This window comes from Macaca thibetana, chromosome 6, assembly GCF_024542745.1.
Source record: "Macaca thibetana thibetana isolate TM-01 chromosome 6, ASM2454274v1, whole genome shotgun sequence".
Classification (NCBI taxonomy): Eukaryota; Metazoa; Chordata; class Mammalia; order Primates; family Cercopithecidae; genus Macaca; species Macaca thibetana.
Window position 1 is genome coordinate 176,502,962 of NC_065583.1, and position 17,284 is coordinate 176,520,245.

Here is a 17,284-nt window from a genome sequence, read left to right on the forward strand (position 1 = left end):
TCATGTCTGTAATCCCAGTACTTTGGGAAGCTGAGGCAGAAGGACTGCTTGGGTCTAGGAGTTCAAGACCAGCCTGGGCAATATTGTGAGACCCTGTTTCTACAAAAAAAATTTTTTTTTAAATTAGCCAGGTGTGGTGGTGCACATCTGTAGTCCCAGCTACTTGGGACTCTGCAGGTGGAGGTGTTGAGGACTGCTCGAGCCTGGGAGGTTGAGGCAGCTATGACTGTGCCACGGCACTCCAGCCTGGGCTGACCTGTCTCAAAAAAAAGAAAAACAACTGTAACCTCCTGCGCCTTCTCGAACAGTCTGGCTCCTGAAGAAAACACTTACCAGGCCTGCACGACTCTTCGATGCTCAGGGCACATGCCCGACCAAAGACGACCAGGTCCAAGAGGGAGTTTGCCCCGAGCCGGTTGGCACCATGTACCGAGGCACAGGCGGCCTCCCCACAGGCGTACAGCCCGGGCACAATCTGATCCTGGCCATTCACGTGCCTCAGGACCTGTGGAAAGGAAGATTTCAGGTGAAATGTCAAGGTGCCCATACCTCCACCAGCCTACCTCCCCCAGCAGGGTGTCTGTGCTGCAGACCAGAGAAAGAGAGGGAAGTAGGCCAGGCGCGGTGGCTCACGCCTGTAATCCCAGCACTTTGGGAGGTTGAGGCGGGTGGATCACCTGAGGTCAGGGGTTCGAGACCTGCCTGGCTAACATGGTGAAACCCCGTCTCAACTAAAAATACAAAAATTAGTGAGGCATGACGGCGAGTGCCTATAATCCCAGCTACTCAGGAGGCTGAGGCAGAAGAATCGCTTGAACCTGGGAGGCGGAGGTTGCAGTGAGCCGAGATTGCGCCATTGTGCTCCAGCCTAAGCGACAGAGCGAGACTGAATCTCCAAGAAAAAAAGGGAAGGAAAGACCATATCTAAGAGGGAGGTAAGGACCATAGCTCCTCTTCTTCAGAGGGAAGCTTCCGAATGTCCCCCCATTTCCCTCTGCCCTGAGCACCTGCTGTTACAAGCAGGTCAGAGGACCCCTAATGTCAGCGTCTGCGACTGTCCCTGTGTCCCATGTTCCCGAGGCCCTCACCACCTGCACTCCGGCTCAGACCCGGGAGCACGGCAGGTGGAGGAACATCAGCAGGTGACACTGATGTTCCAGACTCTTCTACCCCGTTCACCTCTTCATCTATGCAGGGAAAGTAACAGCTGCCGCCCACCTTGCCCAACAAGGAGCCTAAGTGACTGACAAGCTCCGTGTGAACCGCAAACCACTCAAAGGTAGGAATTAGAAAGATCCCTCGATGTACAAGATCATTAGAAATAACACGAGATCGGCCGGGCGCGGTGGCTCACGCCTGTAATCCCAGCACTTTGGGAGGCCGAGGCGGGTGGATCACAAGGTCAGGAGATCGAGACCACGGTGAAACCCCGTCTCTACTAAAAATACAAAAAATTAGCCGGGCGCAGTTGTGGGCGCCTGTAGTCCCAGCTACTCGGGAGGCTGAGGCAGGAGAATGGCGTGAACCCGGGAGGCGGAGCTTGCAGTGAGCCGAGATCGCGCCACTGCACTCCAGCCTGGGCGACAGAGCGAGACTCCGTCTCAAAAAAAAAAAAAAAAAAAAAAAAGAAATAACACGAGATCATATAGGAAAGTAACTATAAAATGGAAAAAAGGCTGCAAATGATGCATCTATGACAATTTACTAAGGAGGAATAAATTATTAAGCCCCCTCCATCCTCCAGTAATAGAAATTTAAAGTACAATCTAGAAAACAAGACAGAACTTTCTTGAAGAAAACATCTGTCTTTTCCTCTACGATCTAAAGAGACAACTGCAAGGTGGGCCCCGTTGTCCCAGCCTTCTATCCAGCTGCGGGAGGGCAGCCAGCACCATCACCTGCCCCTTGTAGTTGGTGGGAATGCCGCCCATGTTATAATGCACGGTGGGGAGGACAGGGATCGGCTCCTTCGTGACGTCCACACCAGCGAAGATCATGGCTGTCTCTGAAATGCCGGGCAGGCGCGTGGCCAGCTGCTCCGGAGGCAGGTGGTGCAGCTGCAGGTAGACGTGATCTTTCTCAGGGCCACAGCCTCTGGGAAGACAGAACAAACACCATCACACAAGGCAGAGAACAGCCTCTGGGAAGACGAACAAACACCATCACACAAGGCAGAGAACGGCCTCTGGGAAGACAGAACAAACACCATCACACAAGGCAGAGAACGGCCTCTGGGAAGACAGAACAAACACCATCACACAAGGCAGAGAACGGCCTCTGGGAAGACAGAACAAACACCATCACACAAGGCAGAGAACGGCCTCTGGGAAGACAGAACAAACACCATCACACAAGGCAGAGAACGGCCTCTGGGAAGACGAACAAACACCATCACACAAGGCAGAGAACGGCCTCTGGGAAGACAGAACAAACACCATCACACAAGGCAGAGAACGGCCTCTGGGAAGACGAACAAACACCATCACACAAGGCAGAGAACGGCCTCTGGGAAGACGAACAAACACCATCACACAAGGCAGAGAACGGCCTCTGGGAAGACGAACAAACACCATCACACAAGGCAGAGAACGGCCTCTGGGAAGACAGAACAAACACCATCACACAAGGCAGAGAACGGCCTCTGGGAAGACGAACAAACACCATCACATAAGGCAGAGAACGGCCTCTGGGAAGACAGAACAAACACCGTCACATAAGGCAGAGAACGGCCTCTGGGAAGACAGAACAAACACCATCACATAAGGCAGAGAACGGCCTCTGGGAAAACAGAACAAACACCATCACACAAGGCAGAGAACGGCCTCTGGGAAGACGAACAAACACCATCACATAAGGCAGAGAACGGCCTCTGGGAAGACGAACAAACACCATCACATAAGGCAGAGAACGGCAACGGCAGGAGACCTGAGAATACGCCATCTTGGAAGCATGTGAGTTTCAATATGTTTTGATACTGAGGAAAATTTCCCCTCATTTATGGTCGCTCTCTCATCAAATCTTTCTAAGCATCTACTGTGTGCCAGGGACAATCCTAGGTGCTGGGACACAGCTGAGACCCAGAACAAAAACTCTGCCCTCCCTGAACTCACACTCGTCTCAGGGATCACAGCCTGCTGCGGCTGTCCTTGGTAAGTGCATTAGAAAGGGCTCTATGCCAAACACAATCGTCCCTGCGTATCTGTGGCAGGTTGGGTCCAGGACCCCCATGGATACTAAAATCCGTGGATGCTCAAGTCCCTAATATAAAATGGAAGAGTATTTGTATGTAACCTATGCACATCCTCCTCTATACTTTACATCATCCTCATTTAAAGTTTTACATTTAAGCTTTACAACAACTCCAGGATTACTCACAGTACCTAATACAATGTAAATACTACGTAAATAGTTGTTAAACTGTGTTGTTTAGGGAACAATGACAAGGAAAAAAAGTCTGCATATTTGTAAGGTTGCAATTTTACTTTCAATACATAGCTGGTTGAAACCACACATGTGGAACCAACGGGTACAGACGGCCACCATATTCCAGAAAAACATTTGACTTTTCTGTTTTTGTTTTTTTTTTTTTCCTTGAGAGAGTCTTGCTCTGTCGCCAAGGCTGGAGTACAGTGGCGCCATCTCGGCTCACTGCAAGCTCTGCCTCCCAGGTTCATGCCATTCTCCTGCCTCAGTCTCCCTAGTAGCTGAGACTACAGGCGCCTAGCATCACGCCTGGCTAATTTTTTGTATTTTTCGTAGAGACGGGGTTTCACCATGTTAGCCAAGATGATCTCCATCTCCTGATCTCATGATCCGCCCGCCTCGGCCTCCCAAAGTGCTGGGATTACAGGTGTGAGCCACGGCGCCCGGCCTGACTTCTCTGTTTTTTTAAATATAAAAATGTAAAACCTCTAAAGGCCATACCAGCAGATATTACATTAAAGAACAGGGTCAGAAATGAAAGAGCTGCAACTTGTTTAACTGAAAGCCAGATAACCCACACCCTTTGAAAGCTACCGAAAAACACCTGTGGGCATCAGACACAACACCCAAGGCTCACGTGCCGACTTCAGGTTGCGTGTGCGTCTCTCATTCCCGTACTCTGTCACATACTCACCCACACTAAGAGAAATTCTGTTCCACAGATCTGAGAAAGAAACTGGCTAAAATTTTTAAAATGTAGGTCTTTAAGAAAATACCACAGACTAACAGACGCCTGTCAGCAGCTGAGAGAGGTGGCTGTGCACGTGTGCCTGCACACGAAGGTGAGGGCGAGCGGTGCTGGAATTCACAGAAGCAACCCCGGCCCGTGTGCCCACTCAGACAATGCTGGTGGTAAATCACACAGACCTTCCTTCGCGGATCTCCAGAGTCATCGACCGAGACACCACATCTCTAGACGCCAGGTCCTTCGCCACGGGGGCGTATCGCTCCATAAACCTTTCGCCTTGACTGTTAATGAGAATGCCTCCCTCTCCACGACATCCTTCCGTAATGAGACAACCGGCACCATATATGCCTGCAAAAAACCACAAACATTTATAACCTAACAATTGCTAGGTCTCTATTTCAAATGCATTATTTTTTTTCAAGATTTTTTTGGGGGAGAGAGGAAAAAGATATGCAGAAGGCATTATATGCAAAACTGAATAGAAAGAACAGTTAAGATACAGTAGAAAGTCTGGATAACAAAAAGCACTGACGAGACTGACAGCTGCAGCAGAGGTTGGGGCAGAGCAGTGTCCCCAGCGAGGAGAAAGGCCAGCCCACAGACCTCTGGCCGATACTCTGATTACAGCCCAGTGTACGCTGCATGCCTCAAATTTTGTTTTAATTTTTGAACATTCTTTTGCACTATGATACTGTGGTAACTAGTTAAGAATACGAGCTTGGAGAATTCATATCTAAATTACCCAAACAGTGGCAAGGACAGTAATAATGATTATTTTACTTAATATTCACACTGCACTTGCTAGGGGCAGTTCCAGCTGCTTTCCACATAACTCATTTAACTCTTACAACAACTCCGGGTAGTACTACCCGCTTTCTCAGTGACAGCAAATTACCGCTTGGTAACATCCAGTCATGCAGTTGAGGACACAGCTCAAACCCAAACCTGGGCAGTCTGGCGGTCTGTGCTCCAAACAGCGGCTCTGTGACTCCTCAAGGCGATGAGAAACAGGGCATGCCTAGCTCTCTAATTTTAACAAAGGAGATCAAAAACCCGAAAGTAAACGTATTTCAAAAGCTACAATTTTTATTAGTATACAAAAAGGGCAATCTTGCTTTTAAAACGAGAATGTGATTCTTGCATCTTGCCTGTCTTTTGATTTTCTAAGTTTCAATGCTCTTTTTTTCTGTGGATTACTTCTCACATATTGAAGACAAAGCATGAGAAGTGGAGCTCTAAGCAAATTACAGAGGGAATTCAGGGACTCAGTGACATTCTATTGATTAAAAAAAGTAATAAAAAAATACAACAGACCAGGTGCAGTGGCTCATGGCTATAATCCCAGCACTCTGAGGGGCCGAGGCAGGAGGATCGCCTAAGCCCTGGAGTTTGAGACCAGCCTGGGCAAAACGGTGACACCCCATCTCTACCAAAAACAAAACAACCCTCAAAAATTAGCCGGGCATGGTAACGCATGCCTGTAGTCCCAGCCGTTTGGGAGGCTGAGGTGGAAGGATCCTTTGAGCCTGGGAGACAAAGGCTGCAGTGAGCCAAGACTGCTCCACTGCACTCCAGCCTGGGCAACAGAGCAAGACCCCATCTCTAAACAAATTAAAAAAAAAAAAAACCTACAACAAATTCATTTCTTATTTTCATCCCTTCCAGGGACCAGAAAGCTGACACTGACAGAGAAAGAGAAGGCACAGGTCTGGTTCTTTAGCACCACTTCAGGGGTCTCCATCGTCCACAGGTCAGAAAAGCAACCCAGAGAAGTCCAGGACGAGTCACTTCAAACAAGAGGCAGATGTGTGTGTGTCTCTCTCTGACTCATTCTGAAGAACCTCCCCCAAACTCAAGACTTCAACTGTCATTTCTGTGTTAATGTCTCCAAACTGCACATTCGTAAGCTCAACCGTCAGACGTCCCGAGATGAGCGCATCTTCCTCACAACAAGCTCCCTCAGTGGTCGTGTGGGCGGAGCCCCAACGTCCGAACATCACACAGGGTTCTGTAACGGCTGTGCCCTAACTTTACACCGCATTATCGCGGAAGCTCCGTCTTCACTACAAAGCCGGAATCTGCCCGTGCTGCTTCTGTCCGAACGTCACACGAGGTTCTGTCACGGCCGTGCACTAACTTTACACCGCATTATCGCGGAAGCTCCGTGTTCTCCTACAAAGCCGAAATCTGCCCGTGCTGCTTCTGGGTTCCACGGCATTCTCCCAGCTCTCAGAACGCTCACTCAGCAAACCCTGATGGAGACCCTGCCACGTGCTGGGCATGGGCCACCCCAGCTAATGAGAAGACCTGCCTGCCCGAGGAGCTGACGACCTCGTTGCGAAGAGGGACACTGAACAATCCCTGCTTTACTTTTTTTTTTTTTTTTTGAGACAGAGTCTACTCTGTTGCCCAGGCTGGAGTGCAGGGGTGCGACCTCGGCTCACTGCAACCTCTGCCTCCCAGGTTGAAACATTCCTCCCACCTCAGCATCCCAAGTAGCTGGGATTATAGGTACATGCCACCACGCCATGCTGATTTTTGTATTTTCAGTAGACATGAGGTTTCACCATGTTGGTCGGGCTGGTCTTGAACTCCTGACCTCAGGTGATCTGCCTGCCTTGGCCTCCCAAAGTGCTGGGATTCCAGGCATGAGCCACTGCGCCTGGCCTCAATCCCTGCTTTACTGCTGGCACAAGTATGATCAAGGCAGGGTTTAGGGCTCTTCAGAAATGCATAAAACGCTGGCCCAAACTGCCTTAGGGGAAGGAGAGTGTGGGAAAAGTCTCCTTAAGAAAACGACATTGAAGTGAGGACCTGAGAGCTGAGGAAGCTGATCTTCAACACCATGTTATTACATAAAACCATGGAGGAGCAATGAGTAGGCACCACACGCTTACAAGACACACATGAGCTGAACACCTGCCGGGCAAGGTGTCCTGCCCTACCTGTGGGGTGGAACTGAACGAACTCTAGGTCCTGGCAAGGAAGGCCTGCCCTGGTGATCATGGCCGTGCCGTCGCCGGTGCTGGTGTGGGCAGACGTGCAGCTGAAGTAGGTGCGCCCGTAGCCTCTGGAAACAACAGACAGCAGTGACTGCACACAGCGGCCCACGTCCGGACCTCCTGTCTGGTGAGATCACAGAATGGACACAGCAGCCCCCGGGCACCGTCTTCTCAGTGCACACAACCCCCTACTCACGCACACCCCACACACATCACTGGGGGCCACACCAGTGGAGCTGCTACCCTATGCATGTAGGATAGAAGCCTGGGATCAGAGAAGGGACTTCCATTTGTATTTTATTTATTTATTCTGAGATAGAGTCTAACTCTGTCACCCAGGCTGGAGTACAGTGGCATGATCTCGGCTCACAGCAACCTCCAGCTCCCAGGTTCAAGTGACTTTTCCGCCTCAGCCTCCCGGGTAGCTGGGATTACAGGTGTGCACCACCACGTCCATTTAATTTTTGTATTTTTAGTAGGGATGGGGTTTCGCCATTTGGCCCGGCTGGTCTTGAACTCCTGACCTCAAGTGATCCTCCCACTTCGGCCTTCCAAAGTGCTGGGATTACAGGCGTGAGCCACTGCACGTCTGGCCCTGTTTGTATTTTAGCTTTGTGCTGTTCAAAAGATTTCCCCAATAAGCATATACTACTTTTATAATGAAAATTTTAAAATTTTTATGGATTTTGTTTTTTTCCCCCCAATTTACTGAAGTATGATTGATGAATTAAAAAAAAAAAACAAAACCGTATATATTTAAGGTGTACAATGTGATGATTTGATATATTTTGTGAACTGATGACACAATCAAATTAATACACATCTATCACTGTGGGGAAAAGAAAGAGAGATCAGCCTGTTACTGTGTCTATATAGAAAGAAGTAGACATAAGAGACTCCATTTGGTTCTGTATTTGAGATGCTGTTAATCTGTGACCCTACGCCCAACCTTGTCCTTGCAAGAGACATGTGCTGTGGTGACTCAAGGTTTAATGGATTTTGGGCTGTGCAGGATGTGTCTTTGTTAAACAAGTGCCTGAAGGCAGCTTGCTGGTTAAAAATCCTGCCCGTCCCTGGGCAATGGAACATCTAGGTGTGAGACCCGATTGTATGCTCTGTTTACTGAGATAGGAGAAAACCACCTTACGGCATAAGGTGGGACTTGCTGTCGAGACTTGCTGGCGCAATGCTGCTAAAAGGTTTGTGGAGATGTCTGCATATGCATATCAAGGCACAGCATTTTCCTTTGAACTTACAATGTCACAGAGATCTTTATCCATATGTCTCACTGCTAATTTTCTCCCTTCGATGATCCTATTGTCCTGCCACTCCCTTATCTTTAAGATGGTAAAAATAATTATCAATAAATACAAAGGGAACTCAGAGACCAGTGTCGACGTGGGTCCTCTGTAAGCTGAGCGCCGGTCCCCTGGGCCCACTTTTTCTTTCTCTATACTTTGACTCTGTGTCTCATTTCTTTTCTCAAGTCTCTCATTCCACCTAACGAGAAACGCCCACAGGTGTGGAGGGGCAGGCCACCCCCTTCATATCACCTCATATAATTATCCTTTTTTTTGGAGATACAGACGCCTAAGGTCTACTCTGTTTGTAAATTTCAAGTTATAATATTAATGATACTCACTGTGCTGTATAATATTCACTATAGCCACCATGCTGTATAATGTTAACTCTAGCCACCGTGCTGTATAATATTCACTATAGCCACCGTGCTGTATAATATTCACTATAGCCACCGTGCTGTATAATACTCACTATAGCCACCATGCTGTATAATACTCACTATAGCCACCGTGCTGTATAATATTCACTATAGCCACCGTGCTGTATAATGTTAACTGTAGCCACCGTGCTGTATAATATTCACTATAGCCACCGTGTTGTATATTAGAACTTCTGAAGTTCACCTTGTAACGGGAAGTCACACCTTTCATCAGCATCGCTGCAGTCTGCATTCCCCCAGCCCCTGGCAACCACTGTCCTACTCTGTTTCCATGAGTTTTGACTTTTTTAGATTCCACATATAAGTGACAGGCAGTATCTGTCATTCTGTGCCTGGCTTGTTTCACTTAACATAATGACTTTGGGTTCATCCCTGTTGTCACAAATGACAGGATTCCCTTCATTTTCATAGCTGAGTAATATTCAGTTGCGTATACACACCACATTTTCCTTAAACACCAACACATACTTAGGTTTTTTCCATATCTCGGGAACTGTGAACAACGCTGCAATGAACATGGGGGTCCAGGTGTCTCTTTGAGCTTCTGATTTCATGCCCTTTGGATATACACCCAGAAATGGGGTTGCTGGAGCACATGGTAGTCCTGTGAATTCTGAGGAATTTCCACAATAGTTGTACTAATTTACATTCCCCCAACAGCACACAGGGTCCCTTTTCTCCACATCCTCACCAACACTTGCTCTCTTTTGTCCTCTTGGTAACAGCCATTCTACCTGGAGTGAGATGAGATGATGTCTCATTGGGGTTTTAATTTGCATTTCTCTGGTGCTTAGTGATGTTGAGCATTTTTTCATACATCAATTGGCCATTTGTTTGTCTTCTCTGGAAAAATATCTATTCAAGTCCTTTGCCCATTTTTAGTAGGGTTGTTTTTTAGTTGGGTTTAGTAGGTTGTTTTTAGTAGGGTTTTTTTTTTCTATTTTAGATACTAAGATATTATTAGATATAAGGTTTGGAAAATATTTTTTCCCAACCTGTAGTTTTGCTGATTTTTTCCTTCGCTGTACGGACAGTTTTTACTTTGAAAATGGTTAAAGTAACTGACAGTGTATAAAATTAAAGTTACTTATTTTCGTTATGTGGAGAAGAAGGACTTACCCATCCCAGGAATCAGTATTAACACAGTACCCCCTAAAACAAGAGGGATTGTGCCAGAAACCCCCATGGGACTCTTCGGGCTGCAGTTTCCTCATCTAAAATCGGGAGAGGTAAGCTGTGAACCTGACGGCAGCCACCCCCGTCTACTGAGGGCCATGCTTTCTCGCCGCCTGAGGCAGGTGCTCCCGTCCTTACCCTTCACAGGTGAGGAACCACGGCTGGGAGAGGCCATCACCCTCACAAGGTTATATCAAGGCCTGTGTCTGAACCGTTATTCTACAATGCCTCTATTTTCATTAAAATAAAGAAACTCTAAATGAAAGTTATTCATTTTTATAAATGAAATAAAGTAGAAATTAGAGTCCTACCCTGTGGCAACAACAGTGTTCTTTGCTCGTATGCGATGGATGGACCCGTCCTCTATGCACAGTGCGATGACACCACGGCACTCCCCGTCCTCCATCAGGAGATCCAAGGCAAAATACTCCACAAAATAGCTGGTATCGTATCGCAGAGACTAAAAGAAAGGAAAAAAAAGGGCAGGAAGTGTTAAGCCAACCTGTAAGGTTTTAAGGTGGTATTTGCTCGTGTGAATAGGTGAAAGAACCTGATCCAAATGGACCAGGTAAATCCAAGGAGATCAGCAACAGAGTCAAGGACGCTGTCAGCGCCCGAGAGGCGTTCCACACCGCGCAGCACAGACAAGGCAGGTGCGCTAGAGAACGCAGCAGCCACAGCTCCTACTTTGGTGACACATTTCCTATTTCTACACAACCCGAAGAGGCACTCCACACTGTCTGGTGGCCACAGGCAGCTCCGCTCAGAGTTTGGTGCCAGAGTAAGGTCCACAGACCATGGGGTCACAGCCCAGGTGGGAGCTGCTGGCAACACACAACCACTAAATTAATTAAAATAAATCAAACGTTCAGCTCTTCAGCTACACCTGCCACATTAGCAACAGCCACATGTGGCTGGCAGCTCCCAGCGCGGACGGCTGCAGACAAGCAGATTCCAGCACTGCAGAAAGGTAGGCACTGGACAGCGCTGCCCGCCTGGACCTGCTGTTCCCTCAGCCAGTGCGAGTTGCCCTCGTTAGCCTGGGCCAGCTCCCCACATGACAGCTCCTGCTCCGGACGGAGCTGCTTTCTCCTCCCACCACACACTCGTCCATGCACTCAGCCAGAGAAGGCACTGGTGTTCTAACAACTTGCAAATTAATGGTCTGTCCCCCTTCATCAGAAAACAACAAACTTCAGAATACTGACTACTCTGAATCAATACTGTTCAGAATATTATTTGGCCATGCCAAAGTTGACCTTGATTACCCAGTAACTATTGTCACCTCAAGTCTTTGTCCAGTGATAACAATTAAAATTAAAACAATCCATGGCTGGGTGTGGTGGCTCACACCTCTAATCCTCGCACTTTGGGAGGCCGAGGCGGGTAGACTGCCTGAGCTCAGGAGTTCGGGACCAGCCTGGGCAACATGGGAAAAACCCTGTCTCTACTAAAATACAAAAAATTAGCCAGGCATGGTGGCGTGCACTTATAGTCCCAGCTACTCAGGAGGCTGAGGCAGGAGAATCACTTGAACCCGGGAGGTGGAGGTTGCAGTGAGCAGAGATTGCACCACTGCACTCCAGCCTGGTGACAGAGTGAGAGTCCGTCTCAAAAACAAAGCAAAGCAAAACAAAACAAAACAAACAAAACCAATCCATTCAGGAACTCAGAGGTGGTAAAAGAGCCTTAAAATGCTTTTTTTCTTTTTCTTTTTTTTTTGAGACGTAGTCTCACTCTGTCGTCCAGGCTGGAGTGCAGTGGCGTGATCTCAGCTCACTGCAAGCTCCGACTCCCAGGTTCACGCCATTCTCCTGCCTCAGCCATTCTCCTGCCTAAGCCTCCCAAGTAGCTGGGACTATAGGCGCCCGCCACCACGCCCGGCTAATGTTTTTGTATTTTTAGTACAGACGGGGTTTCAGTGTTAGGCAAGATGGTCTCAAACTCCTGACCTTGTGATCCGCCTGCCTCGGCCTCCCAAAGTGCTGGGATTACGGCATGAGCCACCGTGCCCAGCCTATTCTTTTTTTTTGAGACAGGGTCTCCTGTTGCCCAGGCTGGAGTGCAGTGGTATGAACATGGCTCATTGTAGCCTCAACCTCCTGGTCTCAAGTGATCCTCCCACCTCAGCCTCCTAACTGGGATTACAAGCATGTACCACCATGCCCAGCTAATTTTTAAACTTTTTGTAGAGACAGGGTCTCGCTATGTTGTCCAGGCTGGTCTCAAACTTCTGGTCTCAAGTGATCCTCCTCCTTGGCCTCCTCTGTGCCTGGCCTGCTTGCTCGGTTCTGACATGTTGAGTGTCACATACCCCAAGTTAAAAATCTGGTATATAAGATTATCAATTCAACTTTCCAAAATAGATACAAGAAGTAACATATTGCCTTAGGGACAGCTTCTCACAGCACATGCCTGGTCCTTTCACATCAACAGTCGCTGCATGTGTCCTACACCGTTGTTCTCTGTTGCTTTTTACATAATCTCTGGCGGACTCACTGGGCACGCTAACCCATTCCCCGCTGTCACCATAAGCCCCAGCACTACATGTCCTGTCTCAGCTGGACCGGGGGCAGCCTTACCCTTCCATATAAGGTGTGCAATAGTGAGTGGCCGGTCCGATCAGCCACACAGCAGCACCGATGGGCCTGCCCGCCCTTTCCAAACTTGAGGCTCTGTCCACCAAATGCACGCTGATAAATCTTCCCATCTTCAGTTCTGCTAAACGGCATGCCGTAATTTTCCAGCTGTGAAAGATAAAAACAAACAAAAACCTTATTACCTTAAAGGAGTCAAGATATTCATAGCTCATCTACACTGAACAACTTTAACACAAATCTGCAAACCCAAAGTAACCTATTTTATGAAAATGTCAACACTTCATCAAAGAGAAGTCTTCTTGTTACGTGTAATGCACAGTTCGTGACGGAAAAAGACTCCTCTTGTGAGCTTTGCTCATCGCCATTCTTTCGGCCGGCCACATCTGGCTCAATTGCTTACATGCTTTCCAGGACTCTTTTTGACTAGAAACAGACCACGAGGGCGCCCAGAGCCTCCCGCCCATCACCTCGACCACGGCGGCAGGAGCCTGCTCTGTCATGTAGTGGATGGCATCCTGGTCCCCCAGCCAGTCGGAGCCCTTCACGGTGTCGTAGAAATGCCACCTCCAGTTGTCCTCCTCCATGTTCCCCAGAGCAGCGTTGATTCCTCCCTGGAAACACCAACCACTCCTTACAAGCCACAAACAGGAGCCCCAGCTTTGTCTTCCAGGCCCAGATCCACCCACTGGGGGATTCAGAGAAAGCCAACTCCTCACACGGTGACTCCCAGTGAGGGCTGACCTCAGCAGAGGAGCAGCGAGGCCCCACAGATTCTGGGTCACGACCCTCCCCTGACTCGCCCGGTGATTCAATCCCTTAGCCTCAGCCTCCTCATCTGTGTGGTGGAGACAGAGGGAACTCCAGGAAGGGCTGACTGGAGCCGTGAGTGACAGGCTACCTGTAATATGCTTATTACCTAACATATCTGGCACAGAAAAGGTACTCAACAAATCTTTCCAGATAATGTTAACAACAAATCTTCCCAATGGCACTTACGGGCGTGATTTAAAGACCAGAAGTGCTTCCTGCCAGGTAATAAGCTCCACACTCAGAGTCGCACTCCCCTGTACCCCTGCTTCCTTTGGCTGCGTGTGCCCACCACCGTCTTACTCCTCAGAGAGTCCCAGAGGACAGCAGCACGGGGACAAATAAAACCCTTGCCCTTTCCTTCCCCACCCTAAATTCTGATTCCTCCTCTTTAGATGATCTCCTTTTCTTAAGGTGTTGGGGCGGTGGGGGTGGGTGGGGAGGGAAGCAGGCGAGAAGGTCAAAGAAAACCCGAGTGTGACTGGAGTCCCAACTAGGAGTGACAACAAGGCTCCAGCCCTTCCAAGTCTCCAGGGAAGAGGCTCCAGGGAAAGACCGCTGAGAGGGTGAGCTGAGTGAGCAAGGCACAGCAAGAGGCCATGTGGCTGGAGCATGGGGAGGAGGCAGGAGGCTGCCCAGGTAGAAAGCGCGAGGCTGTGCGGGACCTGCACAGAGTGGGAGCACGGTGGGGCACCTTTCTCTTACCTGTGCCGCAACAGTGTGTGACCTGGTAGGAAACAGCTTTGTAACACATGCTGTATTAAACCCTGCCTCAGAAAGGCCAAATGCAGCTCGCAAGCCTGCCCCTCCAGCGCCTACCACCACCGCATCAAATTCATGATCCACTACTGGATACTGAGCAGAAATCTGGAAAAGAAAAACGCACCTGTCAATCACGTGCTCCACTATGCCAACCACGAAGACTCTTGTTACAGTGAAGGAGCTTGACAAAGACAAAAGGACCAACTGCTAGGCACACAGGGCCTCCATCCTGTCCTGGGGCTGAGCCCTGAACAGTGCGGGGAGAAGTGGGCACATTCGCACGTGGAGAAGGGACTGACAATCAGATTCTATGAATGGTAGAGGGTCTGTCCCATGGGATCAGACTGAGGACCACAACTCTACTTCAGGGCCGCGCCTCTGCTTATGCCTGAGAAGCTGCCAAGGAGTATTCAGTCGCTATCGTGAGCTTACGAGAAAAGAACGTCTCAGCAAGTTTCAGTTTTCCAACAGAGAGAACAGGCACGCCAAATACCAAGGAACCCACACCTGAGTGGCCCCACAGTCCTCATTTCAGTAGGAATTTTATCATCTGTCACAGCAGATACTGTTCATTTTAATTTATTGCTTTACTTGATCTAAATTTAGATCTAGTTTATAGATACATAAGAGATATAAGTAAAAATGTTAACATCTATGTTTGTGTTTGTACTTGCAATTGATTATTATAACACTGAAAATAATTTCAGCATGTGTTGGACACCTGAGAAATTTTTCTCTTATGTCTATGACTCATATGAAAAGAAACTGGTACAGATCCTTACCCCCAAGCCAAAAAAAATCATTTATAATGGAACAAAAAGCATGAACTTACGGAATCTGAAACTTTAGCAGATGCCCTCTTGTTCCCATCAACAGTGAAGTGAAAACCTCGGGTTCCTGTTTGCAACACTGCTGGCCACTGGTGACACAGAAGACACATGCAGAGGGTTAGTGTCCTGAAGGAACAGATGCTATGGGGGACAGTAATTTAAACTTCCCCTTGCAAACTGTTCCCCTTCTTAGGTAACCAGGTGCTCCTGTGCATCCAGGGAGCTCAGCTGGGACTCTCCACTTAACCCTGAAGGGCAGCCCAAGGGGCGAGGAAGGACGGAGCCCCCGGTCCTCCTTTCCGCCCCGACTCGGCACTCCAGAAAACCAGGATGAAGCCTGTTTCCAAACAGGACACTCACGGACTCAGATGCCACATGAAAAAGGCACACTTCCTCTGTAAAGTCTTATTTATCTACTTAGTGGAGAAGGGAAGACATCTATATCGTATTACTGTATGTGGTATTTTGCAAGTAATGAAGCATTTTAACTGGCTCCAGCATAGTCCTTTCCACATTACAGTTCCAGTCGTCCATGAGGGCTTGTGGTCAGTTCAAAAGGCACTGGACACTGAATCAGGAGATCTGTATTCTGACAGCCCAGAGGGAGGAGGTGTCATTCCTTCATCACACAGGAGGATGGTGGATGCACACTCTCCCCTGCCTGGCTGCTCCTGGCTTTTTCCTGGTCAACGTCTACAATTTGACACATCTTGCTGCCTAAATTTTCCGTCTTAGAAACCTTTACCCAAGAAAACTGGTTTTAGTGTTTAGTTTTTAGCGGCTGTGTGTGAGAGGTGACACTGTCCATATGCTAAGGTTGGCCAGTCATTTAGAGGATACATTTTCCATTCTGCTAGCTGCATTTTAGAAGACCACTGAATAGTCTCAGAAATATCATAAAGAATAGTTTTAGGGGCTGGGCACGGTGGCTCCTGCCTGTAATCCCAGCATTTTGGGAGGCCAAGGTGGGTGGAACACTTGAAGTCAGGAGTTCAAGACCAGTCTGGCCAACATGGCGAAACCCTGTCTCTACTAAAAATTAGCCGGGCATGGTGGCATGCACCTGTAATCCCAGCTACTTGGGAGGCTGAGGCAGGAGAATCGCTTGAACACAGGAGGCAGAGGTTGCGGTGAGCCTAGACTCTGCCACTGCACTCCAGCCTGGGCAACAGAGCGAGACAATGTCTCCAAAAAAAAAAAAAAGAGAGAGAAAAGAAAAAAAAAAAAAAGCTTTAGGAAATAATACACTCAGCAATCAGAAGAGGGGATGTGAGGGATGTCTTCAAGTATTTAGAAATATTTGCAATTCAGAAATTACTTATTATGTGGAATAAAAAATTATTCTCCATTTCTCCAATTTCTAGTCTGTTTTTATTGACATAAGCTAATTCAGTTTTTTCTTTTTTCAGAAAATGAATGAGAAAGAACAAATATTCTTCCACCTTAGTATAATTTTTGACAAAGTAAAATCATATTTTAAGAAAGAAGTCTTTGAAATAATTTTAATACAAACTTTCTTGAAACTTTTGTAAACTGCCCTATTAACACAGGTAACAGCACCAATAACAACAGTGTATTACACCAACTGTAAGTAGAAACAGTGAGATCACTAAAGTTTATTTGTTCTTTCTCGGATGCTGACATGGAATGCCCACTGCCCGCCCCGGCCACACACACATAGAGCCAGCTTAGAAGGGGCAGCTCCCATAACACAACCGTGAACAAATTATCACGCCATCCCCTTGGGGACAAGGACACTCACCCTCTGTGTCTAAATCTAATCTGGGGCAGAGTTTTGAATGTGAAAGCCCAACTTTAAGCCAATTTCAGTCTTTAGATAAAACTGAAAACTAGTTTTGACACAAGACTAGTCTTGTGTGCCAATTATTAATTTTTTTAGGAGAAACTATCAAACATTTCCTCTAAGAAAAAAATGGGGAATATATAAAAGGAATATTAGACCTTGCTTAACAATATGGAATTTCAGACAACTGAATTAGGAGCTGGAGGGGGAAAAGAAGTGCAGAGACATTAATTCCGAAATCTAGCAAAGTGAGGGGTCCTCATCTAATCAAATGCAACTATAAATCATGAGCAAGAAACTAATCTGCATGTACAACCCATACAACCACAAAAGCAGCCAGCGAAGAACCTAAACACGCATGACCGTATCAGGAAGAAGCGGAAGTAGGGTA

General features: G+C 47.8%; 3 protein-coding genes across 5 annotated transcripts in view; 1 reads left to right on the forward strand and 2 right to left on the reverse strand.

The window, feature by feature from the left end:
- Positions 1-17,284, forward strand: part of CCDC127 (coiled-coil domain containing 127) — a 417,207-nt gene that overhangs the window by 384,462 nt on the left and 15,461 nt on the right. The gene's annotated exons all lie outside the window — the stretch shown is intronic.
- Positions 1-17,284, reverse strand: part of PDCD6 (programmed cell death 6) — a 128,621-nt gene that overhangs the window by 61,109 nt on the left and 50,228 nt on the right. The gene's annotated exons all lie outside the window — the stretch shown is intronic.
- SDHA (succinate dehydrogenase complex flavoprotein subunit A) overlaps positions 1-17,284 on the reverse strand; it is a 196,393-nt gene that overhangs the window by 12,353 nt on the left and 166,756 nt on the right. The window contains exons 3-11 of the mRNA XM_050795356.1: positions 15,092-15,178; positions 14,203-14,364; positions 13,158-13,301; positions 12,673-12,837; positions 10,402-10,550; positions 7,117-7,241; positions 4,351-4,519; positions 1,899-2,094; positions 334-505 (exon numbers count right to left, since the gene is read on the reverse strand). Coding sequence (XP_050651313.1) covers positions 334-505; positions 1,899-2,094; positions 4,351-4,519; positions 7,117-7,241; positions 10,402-10,550; positions 12,673-12,837; positions 13,158-13,301; positions 14,203-14,364; positions 15,092-15,178 — 1,369 coding nt within the window. The remainder of the gene's footprint in view (positions 1-333; positions 506-1,898; positions 2,095-4,350; positions 4,520-7,116; positions 7,242-10,401; positions 10,551-12,672; positions 12,838-13,157; positions 13,302-14,202; positions 14,365-15,091; positions 15,179-17,284) is intronic.